The following is a 25,545-nucleotide window of genomic DNA, read 5'->3' as shown; positions in this document are numbered from 1 at the left end:
AATATCACCAAAAAATCTTGTTGCCAATAGTTTCAAAATACAGCAATAAAGTCTAATCATCATGATATTTTGTAATATTGATGTTTTATATATATATATATATATATATATATATATATATATATATATATATATATATATATAACACATGTCGCGTTTCGTCTCCAAATTTTTGTGAAAACCAAAAGTTGGACTTAGAAGCTTTTTTCTACTATTACTCACACAAGGGTTTTGGATCGAATTTTCCCCACTAAATATAGAAAAAACAGGCACAGACAAAAGTAACAATGACATCTCAAGAAATCTATATTAAGTATGCAAGTACTGTACGCTCAAGGGGCATTATCAAACGTTCCTGATGTTGAAGACACCCGGAGCTTTTTGGATTCACTAGCTGTCATTGGTACCTCAGACAATATGGCAGCACAGCACTTTATGAGAATGAGTATCAGAAAACCCGATTCTGGAAACTTCGAATTTTGAAAACAAGGGTGCCACCAACTTATTCTACAACATATTGTATGTCATCACCATCAACCGCTCGTGAAACATCCTCGTGATCATGAATATTAATTGACGTACCATACTTTTTGGCCTTACTATACGTTATTGGTATCTCTTATGGGCAATGCATATAAATTATGCGAACGTTATAATTCAGAAATCTAATTCTGAAACCTTTGATGCTTAATAATATCTTACGGACACGTACCTTGAGATGCCAACTTAAGTTAGCCCTGGAACACTTTGAATGGAAACATCGTCAAGTGTGCCAGAAGTATCCTCAGGATAATTCATCAGAAGATCGGCAATGATAAATCTTATACAAACCAAATGTGCTAACAGATTGGGGACAGTGACCAACCATTTCTCTAGCTGCCACATGCATACAGCAACTAAACTTTTAACCTTTTATTATCCTAACATATCAGCAGGAAACTGCATCTACATTCTGCTCCAAAAGGCACATACTACAGTCAAGTCAAGAGTTGGAGACACTTCATAAGGATGTCGGTGTGTTCAGGCTTTCCAACAGAGGTTCGTACATAACTTTGCAATTGTTTGTTGCTGTAGTGTCGTATCATCACACCCATTTTCACAAGGTCTTCCTGAAAGTGAAGTGATAGACAGGTCAAGAAAAAACAGGTACAGACAAAAGTAACAATGACATCTCAAGAAATCTATATTAAGTATGCAAGTACTATACGCTCAAGGGGCTTTATCAAACGTTCCTGAAGTTGAAGACACCCAGAGCTTTCTGGATTCACTAGCTGTCATTGGTACCTCAGACAATATGGAAGCACAGCACTTTATGAGAATGAGTATCAGAAAACCCGATTCTGGAAACTTCGAATTTTGCAAACAAGGGTGCCACCAACTTATTCTACAACATATTGTATGTCATCACCATCAACCGCTCGTGAAACATCCTCGTGATCATGAATATTAATTGACGTACCATACTTTTTGGCCTTACTATACGTTATTGGTATCTCTTATGGGCAATGCATATCCTCGTGATCATGAATATTAATTGACGTACCATACTTTTTGGCCTTACTATACGTTATTGGTATCTCTTATGGGCAATGCATATAAATTATGCGAACGTTATAATTCAGATATCTCATTCTGAAACCTTTGATGCTTAATAATATCTTACGGACACGTACCTTGAGATGCCAACTTAAGTTAGCCCTGGAACACTTTGAATGGAAACATCGTCAAGTGTGCCAGAAGTATCCTCAAGATAATTCATCAGAAGATTGGCAATGATAAATCTTATACAAACCAAATGTGCTAACAGATTGGGGACAGTGACCAACCATTTCTCTAGCTGCCACATGCATACAGCAACTAAACTTTTAACCTTTTATTATCCCAACATATCAGCAGGAAACTGCATCTACATTCTGCTCCAAAAGGCACATACTACAGTCAAGTCAAGAGTTGGAGACACTTCATAAGGATGTCGGTGTGTTCAGGCTTTCCAACAGAGATTCGTACATAACTTTGCAATTCTTTGTTGCTGTAGTGTCGTATCATCACACCCATTTTCACAAGGTCTTCCTGAAAGTGAAGTGGTAGACAGGTCAGTGGAATATAGAATTTTGAGGGACACCAACGTTATTGGTGGTTCCACAGATCAATGACACAAGTTTTTGTATGAAATACAACTATATTCAACACATTGGTCATTTATAAGAAGGAAAAAAAAAACACAAACCCATAGTTGATGTGCAAAGTAAAGCAACTGCATTTCAGCAACAACAAAAGGTTGAGAACAATCTTCAAAGGAAAGAGAACCCTGCTAAATTTTTTGAATTTTCCAAGTGAACTCACAATGCAGAAACCATCATAAAGCTGCACACCGAAAAAAGTTGATTTTATGTCAATCCTTAGGTTTTCAGACATGAAGATCACATCCATGTGGTCATTGTTATGAAATATGACCTCAAAAAATTACTTTTCACTAGGCCAATTCTATAACTAGGAATGAGAAAACATTGTCTGCATGTTTGTGTATGTGTCCCTCTTTGGAGAAGGGAGGAATTGGTATTTGTCAATCAGTTTCCATGTGTGACTGACCCAGCAGGTATTTTTTCTAGTTTTTCTATCTTGTCAGGTTTTACTGTAGATTTTGAACCATCAGAATCTGGCGCAATTGGTGATACAAAACTCAACAGCTGTAAATATGTCAATCTTCATAGGTTTAAGAAAATGCAGGTGTTTTCTGTCAGAAAAAAAAAAATGACTGCAGGTTCTTTGACATTTAACACATCATAACTTGAATCATAGATTGAACTAGATCGCATGCAAACAATAAAGCTCCTGAAATATGAGAAGAAGGAATATGAGAATGGTACTCCAAATAATCTGACATGTAAACTCAAATTTCTCAAAAAATTAGATGGCAACAATTTGACTTTATTTGGACGGTTAGAAACTTAATTATATGTCTGATCAAGTTAATTGAATAGCTCACTGTGGTCCCTGATGAGTTCTCGTGTTCCAGTAGCCTTTTAATATATGTGGTTCTGGATTCAGTTGTCCATCATTTGGGCCATCTGAGAGTTCCAAGATTTTCCCCTTTTTAATTTGGGCCATCTAAGAATCTGACCACATAGATGATGTGAAACATTTACAAGTGTAGGAATAAAATGGTTTCCCAATGTTCAGATAAGATTTTATGATCCAAAACTATTAATCTTGAGGTAGTTTGGAATCCAATTCAGTACTTCCGTTTTATCTTTTCTTAAATCTTATACTTCTGGAGATTCCACATCCATCAATATCATTGGATTTGTATGAAGCAATTTAATCGATCAAAAGGCAGACATCTGAACAGAAGAATCCAAGTGATATATATATACATATACATATATATATACATATATATATATATATATATGGAGAGAGAGAGAGAGAGAGAGAGAGAGAGAAAGAGAGAGAAGCTGGATCCCAGAGGGATCCCTCAAGGCCACTCGATGCATTTCATCGGGCAGCCTTTAATCATGTGTGTGCCCCTAATGCATGCATCGGGGTGCATGCTGTGAGAGGGACGAATCCAGCTTCTATATACATAGACATTAACCTTCAATAATCAACTCTTGGTTCCAATTTCACAAAAATTTCTTTGTGGTTGATGTTTCCTGGCTGAGCCTTCGTGGTCACATTTGAGTTGCTGGTCCGCCACCATCTTAGAAGCAAACACAAACCAGGTAGTTGGCCAACTGATTGCAACTTAATAACATTGAGACAACTATTGTTCTCGGGTTTTTATCGACAAGATTTTTTTCAGGTATTTATCAGCAAGGTTGTTTTTTTGGGTTCTCAAGAAAATCTCTGAATTAATAAAAATGTTAGGTAAAAATACAAGAAATGAAAAACTAGTATGTATTATATCATAAATTTAACACGTTATTTTCATGTTTTTTTCCAAAAAAAACGTTTTTTGCCACTATGATTTAATCCTACCAGCTTGATGGTAAAAATTCAAAAAAATTATTACTAAAAGACCGTCACTAAATTGGCATTAGTGATGGTTTATGATACAGCAATGGTTTATGATTAGCAATAATTTATGGTTCTTTTAACAATGAATTTTTAAATTGTAGCTATCTGACAACTATTCGGCAGTACATATATGTAGGAAAACTGAACCGTAACTCCAACTCCCCCATGACATCTCAGGATATCAAATCCAGGCCGTCCATCAAAAATATGGATGGCCTATGAATATTATAATTTTTTTTATTTGTTTTCCATCATCTAGAATGTTGGAGGAAGGGAGAAGAAGGAACCCCTTCCCCCCCACCGCCTGCCAGCGGCAGCCTGGCAATTGCATACCTGCCACCTGCTGGTGAGGAGGGGTTCCTCCTCCCCCTTCCTCCATCGTGAGGAACAAAAGAAAGGGGGTCCCATAAGCACCACCATCGGGCAGCAAGGGGGACGACTCCTGCCCCCTCCCCTTTCCTCTACCCAGCATGAGTAGAGGTACCTCCTCTACCCACGAAGAGTAGAGGCAAGGGCACCCTGTTGGCTCCACCACTACCATTGCAGTAGGGGCAGAGCCAGCACAAATCTGCCATTGCAAGAAGAGGGGGGAGAGAGAGAGAGACTCAAGGGGAGAGAGAGGGAGAGGGAGGGTGATCTAGGCCATTCAATTTACAATCGGACAGCCCAAATTTGATGCCTCAGAATGTCTAGATATTCTAGAGTCAGCATTCAGGAACCCTCTCTCTCTTCCTCTCTCTCTCTTTATATAGAAGGTAAAAACCAGACACCTAGGTTAGGGATAGAAAACAGACCATTTGATTTTTGAAGTGTTTTTTTTTTTTTTTTAATCTAACCTGTAGAAACACACACCAAGATGGAGAGAAAGAGAAGGAACACACAATATACGTGGAAAACCTCAAAGAGAGGTGAAAAACCACGGAGAAGCTCTAACCTAGGTGCACAACCGCAACCCTAGGAGAGAGAAAATGTTATTCCACTTAATACAACACTTACACATAAGTGACAATATATAGAGGGAGAGAGGAGAAGCCGCCTAGGGTACCGAGCCCGCCTCGGTACCCGTGCCCCCTAGAACCGGGTCCAGATATGGACCCGGTTCCCACAACAACATATTCTAACACTCCCCCTCAAGCTTGGCATACATGTCAAACATGCCAAGCTTGCTAACATTCTTTTCGAATGAAGAAGTACAAAGCCCTTTAGTTAGGACGTCTGCAACTTGATCTTCAGACTTCATATATGGCAGAATCAGCTCCTTTGAGTCAATGCGTTCCCGGATAAAGTGACGGTCAATCTCCACATGTTTGGTCATGTCATGTAGAACTGGATTATTGGCAAGATTAATCGCAGACTTGTTGTCACAGTACATCTTCATTTTATCTTTCAGTTCCACACCAATATCAGTCAAAAGGATCTTCAGCCACAGCATCTCTGTAACTCCCATTGCAACAGCCCTGTACTCAGCCTCAGCACTAGACCTCGAACACACTTCTTGCCTCTTGCTTCTCCAAACAACTAGGTTACCTCCAAGAAAGATACAATACCCTGTAGTGGACCTCCTTGTGTCAGTGCAACCTGCCCAATCTGCATCTGAGTAGCCCTCAATAGTAAGTTTGTCTTGTCGAGTATACAGCAGTCCTTTTCCTGGGTCATTCTTTAGATATCCCAATACTCTTTCTGCACTCTTCCAGTGACAATCCGTGGGAGCATGCATAAATTGACTTAGCACATTTACCGCATACGTGATATCAGGGCGAGTTAGAGTAAGATAGATAAGCTTACCTACTAGCCTCTGATATCGCCCTTTTCCTTCCTCATCCAGAATAGTGCCTGTCTTGATACTTATCTTAGTCCCCGATTCCATAGGAGTAAGATAGGGCCTACAACCAAGTTTACCTGTCTCCTTTAGTAAGTCAAGAGTGTACTTCCTTTGATTCATAACCAGCCCTGTCTCTGATCGAGCAATCTCTATCCCCAGAAAGTATCTCAGTTTACCCAGATCCTTGAGGTCGAATTCTTTAGCTAATCTCTCCTTCATCTTCCTGTTTTCTTCCTCATCACTGCCAGTGACAATCATATCATCAACGTAGACAAGGAGAAGACTCACCAGACCATCTCTCTGCTTTATGAATAGGGTATGATCTCCATTTCCTTGCTTGTACCCAGTAGACTTCATAACGATCCTTAGTCTCTCAAACCAAGCTCTCGGCGACTGCTTCAAGCCATACAAAGCTTTCTTGAGGTGACAACATTTTCCCTCTTGAACATACCCGGGAGGCATGCTCATATAGACTTCTTCCTCCAGATGGCCGTTCAAGAATGCATTTTTAACATCAAGCTGGTCCATGCGCCACTTCCTGTGCACAGCAAGAGCAAGAATAACCCTCACGGTCTTCAACTTTGCAACAGGGGCAAAGGTCTCAAGATAGTCAATCCCATACTTCTGGCTGAACCCCTTTGCAACCAGACGAGCTTTATATCGATCTACATTGCCATCAGGTTTATACTTCACGTTGTACACCCACTTAGAGCCAACTAAGTGTGTCCCTTTAGGGATATCAACCACTTCCCATGTTTTGTTCTTAGCTAACGCACCCATCTCCTCCGTCATAGCATGTAACCACTTGGGATCATCCTTAGCATCATCCACCGACCTGGGAATAACAACTTTGGATAAGGTTGTGATAAAACATTTGTAATTTGTACTGAGCTTAGCATAAGAAACAAATCTCTGAATAGGGTGAGAAGTACATGACCTGGTGCCTTTGCGCAAAGCAATGGGGAGCTCTCCATTCGATGGACTTGGGTCATCCAGGGAGATCACGGGATTGGGATTGGTTCTATCCTCATCACCAACATCTTCCACTGTAGCTTTCTCCTTTCTGACATAAACCTGGCCAAACAAGTGATCCCTGGCAACAGTGGGCTGAGCATCCACCGTGACCCCTTCCATATAACTGCCCTTCTCATTACTGACCGTGACCGTGTCAATCACACTGGGACTAACTTTGTAGTCCAAAAACTCCATAAACTGAATCAGTGTCGATCACACTGGGACTAACTTTGTAGTCCAAAAACTCCATAAACTGAATCAGCTGATTAGAGGAATACTCTTCCCCTTTGTGCCCAATACACTCCTCCTGAAGAGGATTCACCGGAAAATACGACTCATGTTCATGAAATGTGACATCCTTCGAAACATACACTTTGGAAGTAGTGGGATCCACACATTTGTACCCCTTCTGAGTGAAAGAGTACCCCAAGAAAACTCCTTTAATAGACCGGGGATCAAGCTTTTTGAGAGTAGGGCTATGATTATGCACAAAACAACTGCACCCAAAGACACGAGGAGTAAGAGGCCACGGATTCTGAGTGGGCCACAGGGTAGAATAAGGAGACTGACCATCCAACACCCTAGTAGGCATACGGTTAATGAGGTGTGCACTAGTGAGAAGTGCATCACCCCAGTACCGCTTCGGGACATGGCGTTGGAACATAATGGCCCGGGTAACATTCAAAAGGTGACGATTTTTACGTTCAGCTATACCATTTTGAGGAGGGGTATAACTACAAGAGGTTTCATGAACAATACCCTTGCCTTTCAAGAAATCATCAAGGGATTGAGAGACATATTCCCTAGCATTGTCCGTACGGAAAGCTTGAACAGTTGTATGGAATTGAGTCTCAACAAAGGCAACAAAGTTTTTCACAACTGCTGGAACCTGACTACGGTCTCGCAATAAGTACACGAACGTACATCTAGAGTAATCATCAATAAGCGTCAAAAAATAGTGACAACCACCACACGTGGGTACTCCAGAAGGACCCCAAACATCGGAATGAACTAAGGCAAACGGATGAGTGGTTTTATTCAATGAGATAGGGTACGAAGCCCTGACATGTTTAGCCAATTGACACACTTCACAAGCGAAGGAGTCAATGGAAACAGAAGCAAACAAATGAGAAAACAACTTCTTTATTAACTGAAATGGGAGATGTCCAAGACGCTCGTGCCATCGCAGAACAGTAGATCTATCATTCACACCAGACAAGTGACCACTCATGGCAGAAATCAATGCTGAAGCAACTTGTACCGGCAATCTGTAGAGCCCATCAGTAACCGAACCAATCCCAATCTTCTTCCCCGTCACCAAGTCCTGCAGAGAACAGTGATCAGCAGAGAAAATCAGATTACAGTTTAATTCTTTAGTAATACTGCTGACAGAGAGTAGGTTCACAGGAATATTTGGAACATGCAAGGCATTGTGGAGACGGTATTTGTTCAACAGGGACAAGCTCCCTTTCCCAGCCACAGAGATAGAAGACCCATCTGCCATAGACACGCGTTGCTTGCCAGAGGAAAGTTGATATTCTTGAAAGAGTTCAGAGTCCCCTGTCATGTGGTGAGTGGCTCCACTATCAACAATCCAATCACCAAGAGAAGGGTTACCTTGATCAGTCGAGGCAACGAGGGCTTGGGCTAGCTGAGCCCCTTCAGACGTGGAGGGCTCCTCAGGGGTAGTAGATAGGCGGCTGATGTACGCCTGTAGCTCCTTGAGTTGAGCAGGGGACAGCTTGGACTTTGCACCACTAGAAGAATTGCTCTGACTGGAATCAGACACAGAAGGGCTACGCTTGCCAGAGGGAGGACGACCTCTGACCAGTCTCTTCTCGGGATGAAGATCCCAACAGAAATCCACCGAATGCCCCAACTTGTTGCAATGAGTGCAATGCCGGGCAGGACGCTGCCCAGTCCCAGAGGCACGGCTGACAAAGGCAGAAGGGCCATGACCGGTGTCAAGATGCATCACCTGGCGACGTTGTTCTTCAGACTCAACTCGGGCATATACTTCCTCTATCCCCGGAATTTCATCACCATTAAGAATCTGACTACGAATAGACTCAAATTCATCCCGCAGGCCTCCCAGAAACAAAAACGTACGGTCCATCCATTCCTTTTCCCAGTAGAGGGAATGATCTGAACCGCACTTCCACTCATCAGTCACATGATAATCTAGCTCCTCCCATTTGGTCTTCAGGGCAGCATAGAAGGCAGCAACAGACAAATCACCCTGTGTCAGGGAGTAAATACTGCGTTTAATCTGATAGGTACGCAGATGTCTCTTCTTGCGACCATACATCTTCGCAAGCACAGTCCACATATCAAAAGAGGTCGGCTTCCGCAGAATGAGGGGCTGGATATCGGAGGACACGGAGCTGATAATCCATACCTTCACTTGGCTGTCCTCCAACGCCCACGTTGCCCAATGAGGATCAGATTTGATGGGCGCAGGTTTGTCGCCAGTGATGTAAGAGAGACGCCCACGGCTAGTAATCCCAATCTCGAGAGCGGCCGACCAAGATAGGTAATTGTCCTTGGTCAGACGGATGGAGGTGACCTGGATCGGCACGTTCTCAGTCTTGGAAGCGCTGCCCGCGTCAAGAACAGCATCTTTTTGAGTCCCCATCGCGTCTGCCATCACAAACACGCACACAGCAACAAGAGGCACAGCGGCGAGAACTAGGCAGAGGCGACGGGAATGAGGCAGCGGCTACGGAAGGCAGGCGGCGACGTTCCTGGGCGGCGCTGGGAACGATGGACGGCGACGGCGATGGGCAGCAGTGGCGCGGGACGACGGCGGCGCTGAAGTGGGCAGCGGCAGTGATGGACAACGGCAACGCAGCAGAGAACAACCGCGCCGAACGATGGCGGCGCCGCTGGCAGTGCTGGACGGTGGCGGCGCAGCTGGCAGCGCTGGACGGCGGCGGCGCAGCAGAGAGCGACGGCGCAGCAGCGGCAGAGAAAAAAAACGGAGGAAACAGCAGCGGCAAAAAAAACGGCGGAAACACGACGATCACACCAACGATCTCTCACGCGTTGGCTCTGATACCATGTAGAAACACACACCAAGATGGAGAGAAAGAGAAGGAACACACAATATACGTGGAAAACCTCAAAGAGAGGTGAAAAACCACGGAGAAGCTCTAACCTAGGTGCACAACCGCAACCCTAGGAGAGAGAAAATGTTATTCCACTTAATACAACACTTACACATAAGTGACAATATATAGAGGGAGAGAGGAGAAGCCGCCTAGGGTACCGAGCCCGCCTCGGTACCCGCGCCCCCTAGAACCGGGTCCAGATATGGACCCGGTTCCCACAACAACATATTCTAACATAACCTTATTGATAAGATCTTAAGAATGCTTGATGCAATATACTAAGTTCATCATTTGTTAGACTTTAATGGCCCCCATGGCATGATAATAAAAAAATCAACACTTTTCATTAAAACAACTCAAATCAAAGCATGTTTTATATCAAAATAGTTTTTATAAATATAATAAGATGTTTATATTGTATTTCAATTAATTTTTTGAACAAAAAAATCAATGGGTCAGGTTTTTATCCCTGACCTATATATATATATATATATTATCACATACCCATCTTACATAGCTTTTTAATAGGTTAAAAGTAAACATCTATTTAGTAAGTTCAGTTAATTAGGAAACAGTAAAAGTATGTATGCACAAAAACTAACCAATATAACCAAATTAAAACCTTCAAACTGGTAGTTCTCGTCAGTGATACAGAAAAAAAGTGAATGATGTACTTAATAAGGAAATCCAAGTTATGCAGTTCATAGTTCATACAGACAGTTATCCATGGTGAAGCAACAAGTTAATCATGAAAATGAGGCAGTCTAAGGATGTAAGAATTTTTTAACAGGAAGAGCTTCAAATGAAAAGCTAATAAACACACAATATATACTAGTTTTTCTTAAGTTCACTCCCTTCAGAAAAACAAAAAACAAAAACAAAATGGTACCTTGAGTTTTTTGGGATCTCTTCCGCCAGTCACTTCACAGAGAATGAAATTAGAATGGCTTGGATAGGGCTTCAAAAATGGCACTTCAGATAGAAGGTTATACAGTCGCTCTCTTTCTGCCACTAGTGCATGTTTCACCTTCTGCAGTATAGAAAGTCCATAGTAGATGTGAATATTTTAAGTTATTGTACTCTATATAGCAGATATTTGATCATATTACTAATAAAAGCCCACCTCTAAGTAACCAGGGTTATTCAATGCTGCACAAGCAGCCACTTCAGCAGCCACAGAAACATTATATGGTTGTTTTGCACGTCGAAGGTATTCAATAATAGAAAGAGGGAATGCCCCATAACCCACACGAAGTCCAGCTAGACCTGTTACAAGTTCAATATATGTGTCATAACAGATGAAGTGCTAAACTTTCTTTCACCTCTACAAACATGCTACCAAAGTAGCAACAATTCAGTGTTGCATCCCAAATATTAAGAGGAGAAGTCTGCGAAGCTTTCCATCAAATGTGCAAAATGACAGGTATTACACTATATGGAAAGAATTACAATTGTGATATTGAATCTGCAGTCCTTTAATACCTACGACACACGGATACGTGGGTTTAGCCCATGTACCCATGTCGATATGCCGACATGGGAGTACAAATATGGGATATGGGGTGGATATGGTTTGGATCGGGTCTGGGTCAGACCCGATCCAAACCAAAAAATGCACCCGATGTCAAGCTCTTACACTATATAAAAAAAAATTCCCTTATTTACACTATATGTTTCTTTAGCAACATTTTCAGATTCTAATCTTTCAAGGCACGACATCATCCGGTTATATTGACATTGCTTCAATTTTAAATGATGATGTTAAGGACGGTCTTAAAAAAAGAAAAGTTGTTGATGTTACTCAGAACCAGAAATCAATTAAGGAGTCATTTAGTATATAAGGATGGTGAGAATTAGATCTAAAAGTGGCGACATTTTTTTATGATAATTGCACACCATTTAATGTAGCTAGAAGTCCATATTGGAGAGATTTGGTTTCATATATTGAAAATCATAACTTGTCTGGGTATGTTCCCCCTAGTTCTGAAAGGCTTCTCATTGTACTACTAGAACAACAAAAGACTCAAGTGAACAAATCGTTAGAGTATCAAAAGTTAACTTGGGAGCAACACGGAGTTTCTATTGTTTTTGATGGCTGGACAGATTTGCAAAGGCACCCTCTTATTAATTTCATTGCAACTTCAGCAAATGGACCAATTCTCTTGAAAGCAATAGATGCATCTGGTGAATACAAAAGTGTTGAGTATTTGAAAGGATTGTTCATGAAAATAATTGAAGAAGTGGGGAAAGATAAGGTTGTTCAAATAATTACGGACAATGCACATGTATGCAGAGCAACTGGAATTGCGATAGAACATGATTACTCTCATATCTTTTGGACTCCTTGTGCAGTCCGTAACTTAAATTTGGCTCTAAAGAGTATATGCAATCCACCAAGTAAAGAGAAAGATCCTCATGGTTATGAATTATGTTCATGGATTAAAGAATTAGAAAATGATGTGAGGAACATCAAAAATTTCATAGTAAATCATCAACATGCACTTTCCATTTATAACAACCATTCTGATCTAAAATTGTTAAGAGTTGCAGAGACACGTTTTGCATCTTTAATTGTTATGGTCAAAATGATAAAAAGGGTTAAAAGTGCATTGATCAGTATGGTGACTGATGATGATTGGAATTTCTATCTGATGATGATGACAAAGCTCAAGCAATCAAAAGACTGATTCTTGAAGACAAGTGGTGGGATAGAATCTTTATTTTCTTGCATTCACAGAGCTTATTTGGGAGATTGTGATAATTCAATGTTGCATTGTGTTTATGAGATGTGGGACACTATGATTGAAAAAACCCAAGAGGTCATTTTTAAGCATGAGAAAAAAAATATTGCACTTGAAGATTCAGCATTTTTTTTATCATGTGCATAAAATATTGATTGCAAGATGGGATAAAAGTAGCAATCATCTTCAATGCATATCACATTCATTGAATCCTAAATATTATGGAAAAAAGTGGCCTGCACAAAGTATTGGAAGAACCCCACCACATATGGATCCAGAATTATCATAAAACATATTGGCATGTCTAAATAGGACTTTTATCATCAACATCGCGGAGCTCATGATGAATTTGCAAGGTTTTCTACAGGAATTGGAGAAGATCTATGTGCAACTGTAGATAAAGATGATTATCCACCTATATCTTGGTGGATTAAACATGGACATGCTTATCCTACTCTTCAATACCTTGCTTTCAGATTGCTAGTTCAACCTGCTACATCTTCATGCTGTGAGATAAACTGGAGTATATATTCACAAATCCACACTATAAAACGAAATAATCTCACAAGCAAACATGCAGAAGATCTAGTTTATGTGGATTCTAACCTTCGACTTCTATCACGAAACAAAGAAGAATATAGGTAAATATGTATATTTTATTGTTTTAGATGTTTCTCTTCTTACTCGCTAATACCATAATAATTAAAATTTCTTTTGTCATGTAGGGAAGGAGAAACTAAAATTGGGGCATGAATGTTGAGGACTTTAACTTAGAAGAAGACAATGAACTTGAAGTTGTTAATTCAAGATTCGAAGAACCTTCTATTCCATGAACATCTTCTATTGTGAAAGAAGAGGAGAACGATTTGGGCATTGACAATGAATAGAATGATGATAAACAATGTTTTGTGACGAACAATGTTTTTGTTTGAGACTTTCTTATGACATTGAGATTGTAAGAGTGAACTATTAATTTAATGTTTTTTTTTTCATTTTATCATTTTTTAGAATATAAAATTTGTTGTATCCGTGTATCCAAAAAATTTGAAAATTGCCGTGTCCGTACCCGTAGCCCCGCACCCATGTGACATAGTTTAATACATTATGTGTCTAGATAATGGAAACAATACTGAGTTTCTCACTAAGTGAAGAAGTTGGCCACTGGCCACTTATTCCGTGTCATTGGTTATCCATTTAAGTGCTCCTTGGAGAAAGCAGCAACCAACTGGGATATGGTTCTTTGTGATAGTTTCATGCATCCTTTCTCCAAGGTCTCTGTGATATCACCCATCGATACCAGGATCCCTAGCTCGATCTAGAACAGCACTTTGATTCCTAGTACAACATTGATAATATGACAATATATCAAAACCAGGAAATAAGCAGTAAGCTATAGCTCGTGATGTTGTGCTAAAGTCATTTACATTATTAAATCTGAAAAGGTAAGAACAGGAAATGCATTCACAGTCTTTCTTGTCTGAGGTACAACCCATCCACTTAGAAAATAACAACAGAAAATTTTTAACAGAGAAGTAGAGACAAAAGCATATCCTCAAACAAAGTCCAAAACCGATTCTTATCCAGAAAAATTCTCTCTTTAAAGTTCATCAAAATGATAATAGAGCATCACTGAATCACCCTGATTTTTTTAGCTTCCATTGGACATCCTGATGTGACCACCAAATAAAAATATTTTTCTTCTCCTTGTAAATTTTCTCCCTGAAGACTACTTCAAGAACATAAAACATTTATATGTGATCATAGAATGACGTATGGATTGGTACTACGCTAAATAGGTGCTCCGAATGGGCTGCCACACGTGACTCAAGTGTGCAAGGGATACACTGTAGTTGCATCTTTTAATAGTGGATGGTTAATAACTTAATATGGCTCATGTTTTTCATAAAATGTGTACATTTATGTTGTATTTGCGCATATAATGTGTTTGTGTGAGTCAACCTTTAATTGTTCATAGCAATGTTATCTGTATCGTACGATACGGAAGCGTATCGTACGATACGTATCGTCCGTATGAACAAAAACGATACGATACATGTTATACGCACGATACGCGTGCGTATTACACGCATATCGCCCGTATCGTACGATACGGGGTAAAAATGAAAAAGAGGCCCGACGGCCCCTTTTTTGCATCTTTTTTTAAAACCTACGCTCCTCTCTCTCTCTTCTATTGTTTCTAAACACTGCAAGAGACGTGGGAGGGAGAGATTTTCTCCATTTGCATCAAGATTTGCCTATGAAGAAGCTTTATTTCTTGTTGTGGGGAGTCTCGGGACGGTGGGAAGCTTGGAGAAAGAAGCTTGAAGAAGAACAATCTGTAATACTTGATGACATTGAGGACGATCCTGATTTTTTGAACCTTGAAGGAGTAGCAGAGATTATTGAAGAAGGAGAGGGTAGAGAGCAATGGAATGTTGGTGACATTCCATTTCCAACAAAGGGGATAGAAGCACTTAATGAAGAAAATGAAGATGATCACGAAGATGATGATGAAAATGACGACTGACGAGGATTGTTGTTGAAACTTGAATCAATCATGATTGATAACTATATGTTTTCACTTTTGAACTTATGAATTGTGATGTAATCGAATTCTCTTCAGCTGCTTATTATGTTATTTTGAATGTCTGATTTCTTATTTTGGAATGTGTTGTTCATAGTTCATACTTCATAGTTCATATTGTCATAGTTCATACTTCATACTTCATAATCGTATACATGAATGATGAATGTTCCTTTAAATACATTTTTCTTGATTTTTTTCTGATTTTTACTTGTTTTTTCAGATTTTTTTTGGAATTTTTATGATTTTTTGGAATTTTTTATGATTTTTTAATATTTTTTTAAAAATAAAAAATTAATTTTACGATAAGTTACGATACGGCGTATAGGTCGGCCCAACCAATACGCGATACGCTACGCCAGTGATAACATTGGTTCATAACTTCATAGTATGTAACGCATAAAGTTGGTTTTTCAAAGTCTAAGTCTAAGTTCTCCACATATAGCATCTTGTGAGCCATCGATCAAGATACACAGCCAACTCCTAATTAATTCACATAGTCTTCATATTTTCTCAGCCCACATATTTCATAACCAATATATATATATATATATATATATATATATATATATATGTTAGATCCTTTCAACCTGACTTCTATCTCTTATCTCTCTTCTCATTCAACCCCCCACCCCAAAACCTCCGTTTGTAAAGATTTTTTTATATTAAGGTTACTTTAAAGTTTAGTCCTATGTAACACGGGTACCGCACCGTACCAGTATCGTACCGGTACGGGTGCCGCATCAGGTGCAGCTCGGGTATGCCGTTGACCGTACCGGGTATGGTCAACGTACCCAAGGTCGAATCTGACCATTTTCGGACTCGGTCAAAGTTGACCGAGTCCAAAATTGTCCGCTTTTGGTTTTTAAAGTGTTTTACATTTTAACGTTTTTTACATTTTTCACGTTAAAAATATCGAAACCCATCAAAATCTTGACAGTTCTTCTTCACTTTGTCTTCACCGATAGAGACCGACGACGGGAGGCGAACAGCGAGTGGCGATCGGCGAGCAGAGAACAACAAGCGGCAAATGGCGATTCACCTCGACAGTTCTGCTTCTTCCTCTTCGGCGAGCTCGTTCTTTTGGTTTTGCTTGGTTTTTAGGGTTTTTCGATGCAGTGATTGGTTTCATCTGAAGGATCTTTCGTTTGTTTTGTGAAGATCGAGCTCCTTTCTTCGTTTTTGTTCTTCTATTTTCTCATATGTGCCTTTCTAGTCATTCTTGACCGGTTGATCGAGCTATGTTCTTCCGTTCTTCTGTTAATGCATAAGAATGTATATTTTGGGGTTGTTGTTGTGTTAATAAAGGAAAATGATGTTTGGAGATATCTTGTTTCCTCTTCGTTATCATTTTTCTTACTCCCCTTTTACCCTGTTGTGATTGACTTTTCCAGTTTTTCCCTTCCTCCTTTTAGCTAGCTGCTCTTCGTTTTGCAATTTTCTCAATCGAAATTTGTTCAAAGTGGCTTGTCATGAGCAAGAGTGACGAAGGTCTGCGAGCTCTTTCTTCCAATAACACGATTTCCATCTGTTTGGTAGATCGTCTGTTTTTTTGTGTTTTTCTTCCATGTGTGGTTGCACTGTTTTCTGGCATATCATCTGATTATTTTTTTACCTGCTTGAATTGTTGATATATATTTTCAGTTATCACCTTATCAGTTATAGACTTATAGTCTTTTGCTTTTCAGACATAAGTTGTAATGGTTGATAAAGGAAAAGGAGCGATGCCTACAAGTGGAAGTGGAAATATGGCAAGCAGCAGTAGTAGTGTTAATACTGCTGCTGCAGTAGAAATGGATTCAGCTCAGCCTCTTTGGTACTATGTGAATGAATTAGGAAAAGCTAGTGGTGGTGGTGGGAATATAATTTTTTCTTGCAAATTCTGTCATAAACATTTTATTGGCTCTTATACGTGTTGCAAGGCACATTTATTGCATATCAAAGGCCACAAAATTAGACTGTGAAGAAATTAGCAAAGAATCGATGAAGCAATTGAAAAAAGAACAAGACGCAGCTAAGACGAAAAATCTTCAGCCAAGTCAAGTGAACTATTTGTTCCTCTTTATGTTATTGAAAAAGGTGAAGATGCTTCAAAGAAAAGAAAAATAAACATTGCCACTGAACTTACCAAAACATTAGCACAAGCATTCAAAAATATGGGAATATGGGAAGGGCAAAGATGAATAGAAGGATTGGAAGGTTCTTTTTTGCAAGTTCACTCCCTTTTAATGTAACCAGAAGTCCTTATTGGAAAGATGTTGTTATAGGTTTGGCTAATAGCAGTTTGGTTGGTTATGTACCCCCGAGTTCAAAGAAGTTGAGAATAGTAATTCTTGAAGAAGAGAAGGCAAACATCGAAAAATTATTAAAAAAAAAAAATCATGGACACGATATGGAGTTTCTATTGTTTTTGACGGGTGGACTGATATACAAAGACGGCCACTGATAAATTTTATTGCTTATTCGCTTGATGCATCTGGGGAGTATAAAGATATTGACTATTTAAAAGGGCTATTTATAGAAGTCATCGAAGAAATGGGTGAAGACAATGTTGTGCAAATTATTACTGATAATGCTTCAGATTGCCAACGAGCAGGGTTGAATTTGGGAAGTGATCCCAAGTATAGTCACATATTCTGGACTCCATGTGTGGCACACAATATAAATCTAGCACTTAAAAGTGTTTGCAACCCATCAAAAGAAGATACAAACACTCTTAAATTGTGTTCATGGATTGAGGAGTTTGAGCATATGTTAGAAACATTAAAAAATTTGTTGTAAACCACCACAATGCTCTTGCTATATTTAATAGGCATTCTGATTTGAAATCGTTGAAGGTAGCAAAGACTCGTTTTGCATCCATTATTGTAATGATGGAAAGAATAAAGCAGGTGAAACATGCATTAACACTTATGGTGACTAACAATGATTGGGAGTTTTATCGGAGTGATGACATTGGTGAAGGCTCAAGAAACTAAAAAATGTATTTTAGATGATGAATGGTGGGATAAGATTACATATTTTCTGCCGTTTACAAAGCCTATTTGGTAGATGTTGAGAGAAGTTGATAAAGAAAGGCCCATGCATCATAGAGTTTATGATATGTGGGATAACATGATTGAAAAAATTCAAAACATCATTTTTAGACATGAGAAGAAGAATGTTGCAGTTGATGATTTTGAGTTTTTCGATCATGTTCATAAAATTTTACTAAGATAGAATAGAAGCAATAACTCTTTGCATTGAATGGTACACTCCTTAAATCCCAAATATTATGGACAAACAAACATGGTTGGCAGGAGGTACTGGTCGTGTTCCTCCTAATCGAGATCCAGAAATATCAAACAATAGGGAGATATGTTTGGAAAGACTATTTTCTTATTCTCATCGGTTGAAGATAATAAATAATGAGTTTGCGAGTTTCGCTGGTGGAAGAAGTGATTCATTACAAGTTCCAATGGCAAAAGATGAAGAAGATCCTGTTAATTGGTGGTTATGTTTAGAGCATCAACACCAAATCTCCAACAACTTGCGTTGAAGTTGTTATCTCAACCTGCAACCTCTTAAAGAAACTGGAGCACTTATTCTCAAATTCACAACATCAAGAGAAATAAGCTAACTAGTAAGCGAGCAGAAGATTTAGTTTATGTCCACTCCAACCTACGCTTACTTTCACGTACTTCAGATGATTACAGGTATTTCTTTATTTTTTATCTATGATATGTATACATATGTATATTATATTGGTTGTTTAATGTTAATATTGACTAAAAGTTAAATCATATTGTCATTTTGTTGCAAGTTGTAGTTTAGGATCATCCAAGTATTAGGATGTTAATTCAGAGGACATTGACGTGGAACTTGAAGGGGAACATAATTTGCATGCTCTTAATATGGACCTTACAAAACCTGTTGTTCCTTCTAGTCTTGATGATGCGACTAAAGAGAATCGAGAAAGTTGATATATTTTGTATGTTAATTACTTCCATACTTTGTTTAGTAGTATGATAGTATCTATAAATTTTGGATCATGATTTATGGATATGATATTATTATTTGTAATTTATATATGTGTGTGTGTGTGTGTGTGTGTGTGTGTGTGTGTACGGTCGTACCCCCGCACCAAAGTTTTTTGAAAATGGTCCATGCCCGTACCAGCACCGATAGTCATACCGGCACCCGTACCTGTACTTATGTGACATAGGTTTAGTCTAATTAGAAGTTTGATTAGATAAAGTAAAGTCAAATAAATGTTTTAAAATGGTGACCCCTGGCCATCTTCGTTTAAAGCATGATAAACTCCTATCATCCTTGCGGTGCAAAGAGAGGGTGAGGGAGAGAGAGCAGAACCCCTGTTGTCCTTTTCAAATGGACAATAAACCCTTTGTCATCCTTTTTAAATGACGAGAGAGAGCTGGGGAGAGAGAAAGACAGAAAAAGTGAGTTGAGTTAAAAAAAAAGAGGGGGAAAAAGGAGAGGAAAAGAAAAGGAGAAGTGCCAGGAAGGGAGTAAAGAAAAGAGAAGAAGGAAACAAGAGACGCCTGCTGGATACTAAAATGGAGTATTTTAGAAGTGTTGGCAAGTGTCAGTGTTGATGTCTGACACAGCTAGGCACCGACAATCTTTTTTTACTTGTCCACGCAACATAGTGGGGTGTGGTGCGCGTGTTAGATAGCAGTATCATATCTCTAATACAGCTATATAATCTTGTATATGTATATACTTTTTTTGTACATGTTTCTTGACATATTTTTGAAACTTTTTTCTTTTATGTTTTTATTATTTTTAATTTGCTATTTTTGGATTGACTGGTCAAAGACCAGTCTGCTAGCCATAGGCGATTCCAACAGCTCCATTTAGAGCTGTTGGAGCTAGGCCAACAGCTAGCTTCCTCTCTCATCTCTTTATGCTTTCTATTATAAATAAGGGACTGTTGTCGCACTTGAATGTAAGCTTCTTTCAAGCTTTTTTTTTTCTGGTTCATCAATAGATTTTTTTTCAGATTCTAATTTTTCCAATATTCTTGACCATAATGTCAAGTTTTATCTTGATTTTTCCACATACGGATTAGATTTACACCCTCCTCAAACTAGATTTCGTATAGTAAAAAAGAAGAGAGAGATAGAGATACAAGTTAGGATTATCAGAATTGGTAGTTTTTAGTACATATTGTTATATACATATATACACACACACACACTCTCTTGCTCACCTGCACTCATGTGAATGGATTTGATACCAGCACAATGATATACAGAAATTATAGCACAGAAACTGTAGAATCATATATTATTACAAGAACAGGAGGACAACAGATGCAACGATTGAGCCTCCATAAAGTCAACCCACATTAAGTTTAAGAAAGTGCTACTACAGCATAAAGGAAGCCAAATCCAAAAAATCAATGTTGCCAATCATACCCACAAAAAAGTTGAGCATTCAAATTTCAACTTCAAATCCTGAAATGAATCTACTGTAGCAGCCAAAAAATATTAGGTATTCAGAAATAATAGGTAATTATAACTTCTCATTTACCAGCTCTTTTGCTAAATGTACGAAGTACAATTAAATTTTCGTATTCTTTTACCCATGCCATTCTTGATTCCATCCCAGAGAACTCCACATATGCCTCATCCAACACAACCAGTATAGGCAGCCCGAGGATGTGCATGAGGTCTTCATCATTGATGATACTGCATAGAGAAAGAGAGAGAGAGGGGGGGGGGGGGGGGGGGGGGGGGAGAGAGAGAGACAGAGAGAAAGAAAGCATTGTCAGTGTCACACTGTTAACCCCAACAATGAGTGAAAACCGTAATTTTCAGTGGTACAATTAAAGCACATGTGCACTTGGAAAGAAGTAACAGCAGCACTACTTAAAGGTGTAATTTACGCAACATATATTTTCCAGCCCATGGAAAAGCATATGGAAGTGAAAATTTGAAAAAATCACCTGCCATCAGGATTGTTTGGTGAAGTTAGGAATATGCATTTGGGTTTCTCCTGCTCCACAACATCGATAATGCCAGGAATGTCCAGGCTAAAATCTGGTTTTCTTGGTACTGGATGGGGGTCACAAGATGCAAGCCAAGCAAATCAGAAGAGCAGAAAAATCGGATTCACCTTCCATAAAAGGAAGAAATAGATCAAATCAGGGACTATCACAGAGAATTTGAGAAACAAAGTGCTGCGTGATGATAAGGTTCCAAACAATTTGCAGAAATATCTAGTTTAACGATACCAGAAAGTTGATCTTGATCAAGAGCACATAATAGAGAACTCAAACACGGAAGATCGTTGTCTTACCCTTTATCACAAGTGCCCCATTAACTGCAGCATCAAATTCATACATGGTAAAAGTTGGAGGGCAGTCTACAATTTTGTCACCAGGATCAAGAACACAACTGCCTTATTGGATATGATGGAAAAAGGGAAAGAAGAAATCAGAAGATAAGATGGGAGCTGCTAGCATTTTCTGTGAGAAAGTGAAAAGATTCAACACAGCGCTGCATTATACCGCATGATTAAATCAATTAGCTCATCTGCACCACAGCCTGCAAGAATGTAATCAGCACCAAGGCCTGAATCTTCAGAAAGTGCAGCACATAAACGACGGCTCTCAGGATCAGGGTAAATATATGGAAACTTCAGTGTGGCCAAAGCTTGAAGCACCTAATCACAATTTGGTTACATAACATTATCAACTTCCAAAAATAATGGAACAGAAAATCCACAAGAATTTTTTATACATGGAAGTATTGTACGAATCCATCTTTTTTGCAGTGACCCAATGCAAATTTCCAATCTGCTATACAAGGATGCAGGATAAGAAGAAAAAAGGAAACTTTTGATTACCTCAGGAGGTGGGCCATAGGGGTTTTCATTTGCATCAAGCTTAGTAATATCCTCTGGCTTCCTCCCAAGACGGGATGACAGCACCTATATATTGAATGCACAGAAAATATTAACATGAAAAAAAAAAAGAATTGACTAGTGAATACTTGTGCACTAACATGAGATTTAGGTTGAAGTAAGACTACTACACAACAGAATTGAACAATTCTAAATGCCGTACGTGGAAACATATGTGATGCTGAAATTTTTTTCCTGTCTAACTTAAGACTAAGTCAAATAACTGGTAAAGAATGAACCCATATAGTAAGCACAATCTCATATATTTTGATGTCTCAAATTGAAATTGGTCCAGGCACTTAGGAGCATATGAAGAAAACTTGGTCTCTGTGGACCCTTTGATTTGCATTCAGATTAAAATGATAGCGTTAATATAAACATATGTACCAGCTTTTACTATGATTTCAATTAAAACTTCTTAGTGATACTAAATTGTCATTTTCTGTTATTTAAACATATGTGCCAATTTCCACCAAAAGAAACGCAAAAAGGATACTCTCAATGAACCAATAGGGTCACTCGCCACAGTATATTAGGCATCTTTTCCACGTTCGAAGACACGTTTTTTCTCATAGAAAGAAGATTGGTCACTCGCCACCAGTACATTAGGCATCTTTTCCATGTTCGAAGACAAGTTTTTTCTCATGAGAAAGAAGATTTCTTGACATGATCCGATGTCTCTAGCGATGTAAACTGAGGAAGAACGTTTAGATTCTTCTCATAGCATGTTTTATTTTGAGTATACATCTACCAAACCAATAACTGACCAGTACCCTTGACGGGAGAGGAAGAAGGAGATGCTACTTAAAATGAAAAAAGTAAACAAAGCTTCCAAGGGCTAGTTATCATGATGACTAATTATCTAGCTTAGCAGCTCGTATTTCAGAATGAATGATCATCTGACATTGCTAATAAACGCCCATGTTTCGGGTTCTCATTGTGTGAGAATAATCAAAACCCTGGACTTCACAAAATAACTTCAAATTACAAAAAATATACTCAAATTTGAAATTTAGATGGAATTTTGAAAAGGAGAATTGGAAGAATTTTTTGTGCATGTTTCTGTAACGGTATCTATCGCCCAGTTTGTTCTATTCAAGTCCAAGTAATAGCAAATAATGTGTGATTTAGAGCTGTTTACGAAAAAAAAAAATGAGGACGTGTTCGCCATTACTGTGAGGTTAAAACAGCAACAATAATGATTCTTGGGATTTCTGCTAATTGAAGCGTGAGATGAAAGCAAGAAACTAAAGCGGAGACACGCTAAAAGTACCTCGAAAGGAAGTATGGGCTGATAAGGGGACAACCTCCTCAAGTGGGGACGAATGAAGGAATCTCCACTCACTCCTCCGACCCTCTTCCCCCCTTCCTCCTGGAGAGAAATGGCAGCCGATGGCGTCGCGGCACGGATAGGTCCAAGTTTCTCGGCGGAACGAGAAGACGTCGACGATGGTGGCGAGGAAGCGGAAGAAGAAAAAGGAGGGGATATCATTCCCGAGGAGCCTCGTCGTCTGCTGGTAAAAGTCGAAGGAGAGATAAAGAAGGCAGACGACGCAGCTCCGGAGAAGGCTCTCGTAACATCCATGAAAACTCCGGCGGCCGCTCTTCTACCTCTTCCTTGAGCTCCGCCGCCGCCGTCTTGCAGGAGGAGAACAGCAGACTCGCAGAGAATTTGGTAGACTGGAGCACTGAAACAGCCGGGTCCGGTGAATCGCTTGGAAGTTAAATACGGTCCGATTCGACAATATTCGATTCACTAGAGTGATGTCATCGTCGTCATGAGGCAGATTAGCAAATCACATTCTTAAACGGATCTGATATTCCTTTTTGAGGAAATATAACCGAAGTGCAAGTCATCATCATATTCAATTTACCAAAGTTCTGCTCATCTTTAGATCTAAAACTGCAAAACGCTTGAAATTGCAAGTTTTGAGAACCATATTTTGATTGAACTCATAAAATTTTCACCAGATTCTGAATTAAAATACCAATGACACCAAAAATTTTCTTTTCAAGTATAAGCGATCAAATTCGGACATAAATGGAACAAATTTTATGTTTTTAAAAATAAATTTTTGTGTATTCTATATATGTAGGGTTCATAAGCCTTAAAAATGTAGAGAAGTGATGTTTTTTTTGTTAATTTTCTTCATTTAAATCTCTTATTTTCGGGGGAAATATGTCTTTTTACTGGGCTGGGCAATATGATTATTTCAATGTTTGCACCTCCTCAAAATGCCAATAGAAAGTACCCCAAGGGTTTTGGTGCATCGATTTGGAAAGTGATTAGGCAGTCTTCAAATGGTATGGGCATCAACCCCCTCTTTCCTTGTATTCCTGTGGTTAGAACTAGTGTCCCTGATGTGCATTGCATTATAGGAGAAAGGAGTGATGAGAGAGAGACTTTTGTTCTCACTCAGGCAGGCAGTGGGGTACTCCTCTCACTCACTTGAAAGTGTCAATGGAAAGTAATTCATCAAAATGTACATTGAGATGTGCTCTGATGAGAGAGAGACTTTTGTTCTCACTCAGGCAGGCAGTGGGGTACTCCTCTCACTCACCTGAAAGTGTCAATGGAAAGTAATTCATCAAAATGTACATTGAGATGTGCTCTACCTATATGAAGTACCTAGCTATATAAATTTTAATTATAGTTGATAAATTTCATTAGAAAACAAGGCAACTTAATAAAAATTGCAAACTTTGTATCGATCCAACAAAATGAAAAGCAAATTTATTGCATGGCATCAATAAACAATAGATTTGGCATATAGGAACTATCTGCTCATGTGACCAAAGCCATTATTAAAATCGAATGGACCTCTAATAAACTTGAACAGCCACACAAATATGAACATATTTTGCATATAATTTTGAGGTTCATTCATGAATATCTTCAAACTATGAAAAGAACTTAGACCAGTCACGCACATATCTACATGTTATTGTTTCCTTAACTTTCGTATGGATATGCTATCAAAACATAAAAGCAACTCAGCTGATAATGAAGAAGATCACAACTGCCATAGGATGCTTTGACAAAGACTCAATCAATCATTGACCACATTTAAATTGTGTCATTCCCTAATATAGTGTATGTAAGAATTATTAGGGAGTCCATTAGAAGTAAAATGTTTAAAATATTAATCAATGCCTTGAAACTATTGATTAAATCATCAGATGTTAAATCATATTCAAGAGCATATTGTATTTCTACTGCATGTAGATGTCAAAAGCAAAAATTGAGCTATGAAAGCAACCAACTCCCTAGACAAGGATAATGGTGGATCAAAATGTTTTTATAAATGTGATCTTGTTCATTTTTTAACAAATCTAATTTTGCTTTAG

At 38.9% G+C, this 25,545-nt stretch overlaps 1 protein-coding gene across 1 annotated transcript; it reads right to left on the bottom strand.

Moving 5' to 3' along the window:
* Positions 1–1,740: 1,740 nt before the first annotated feature.
* Positions 1,741–23,886, bottom strand: LOC116267250 (histidinol-phosphate aminotransferase, chloroplastic-like). The gene is made up of 9 exons (XM_031648876.2): positions 23,471–23,886; positions 22,141–22,224; positions 21,803–21,957; positions 21,592–21,689; positions 21,239–21,347; positions 20,824–20,981; positions 11,087–11,229; positions 10,853–10,993; positions 1,741–2,070 (listed from the first exon to the last, which is right to left on the bottom strand). The coding sequence occupies exons 1-9, from the start codon at positions 23,780–23,782 to the stop codon at positions 1,939–1,941; spliced, it is 1,332 nt and encodes a 443-aa protein (XP_031504736.1). The 5' UTR covers positions 23,783–23,886; the 3' UTR covers positions 1,741–1,938.
* Positions 23,887–25,545: the final 1,659 nt, after the last annotated feature.

The sequence above is a fragment of the Nymphaea colorata genome, chromosome 13 (assembly GCF_008831285.2).
Source record: "Nymphaea colorata isolate Beijing-Zhang1983 chromosome 13, ASM883128v2, whole genome shotgun sequence".
NCBI lineage: Eukaryota > Viridiplantae > Streptophyta > Magnoliopsida > Nymphaeales > Nymphaeaceae > Nymphaea > Nymphaea colorata.
This window is presented reverse-complemented; position numbering and strand designations above follow the sequence as displayed.

What these genes read in the sequence shown, in the direction of transcription:
- LOC116267250 (XM_031648876.2), bottom strand. Translation starts at nt 23,782, where the DNA reads ATGGATGTTACGAGAGCCTTCTCCGGAGCTGCGTCGTCTGCCTTCTTT. An exon ending in AGCCCATACTTCCTTTCGAG is followed by an intron (nt 22,225 to 23,470) that starts GTACTTTTAGCG and finishes TTCAATATATAG; the next exon opens with GTGCTGTCATCCCGTCTTGG. An exon ending in TACATTTAGCAAAAGAGCTG is followed by an intron (nt 11,230 to 20,823) that starts GTAAATGAGAAG and finishes AACTTGTAACAG; the next exon opens with GTCTAGCTGGACTTCGTGTG.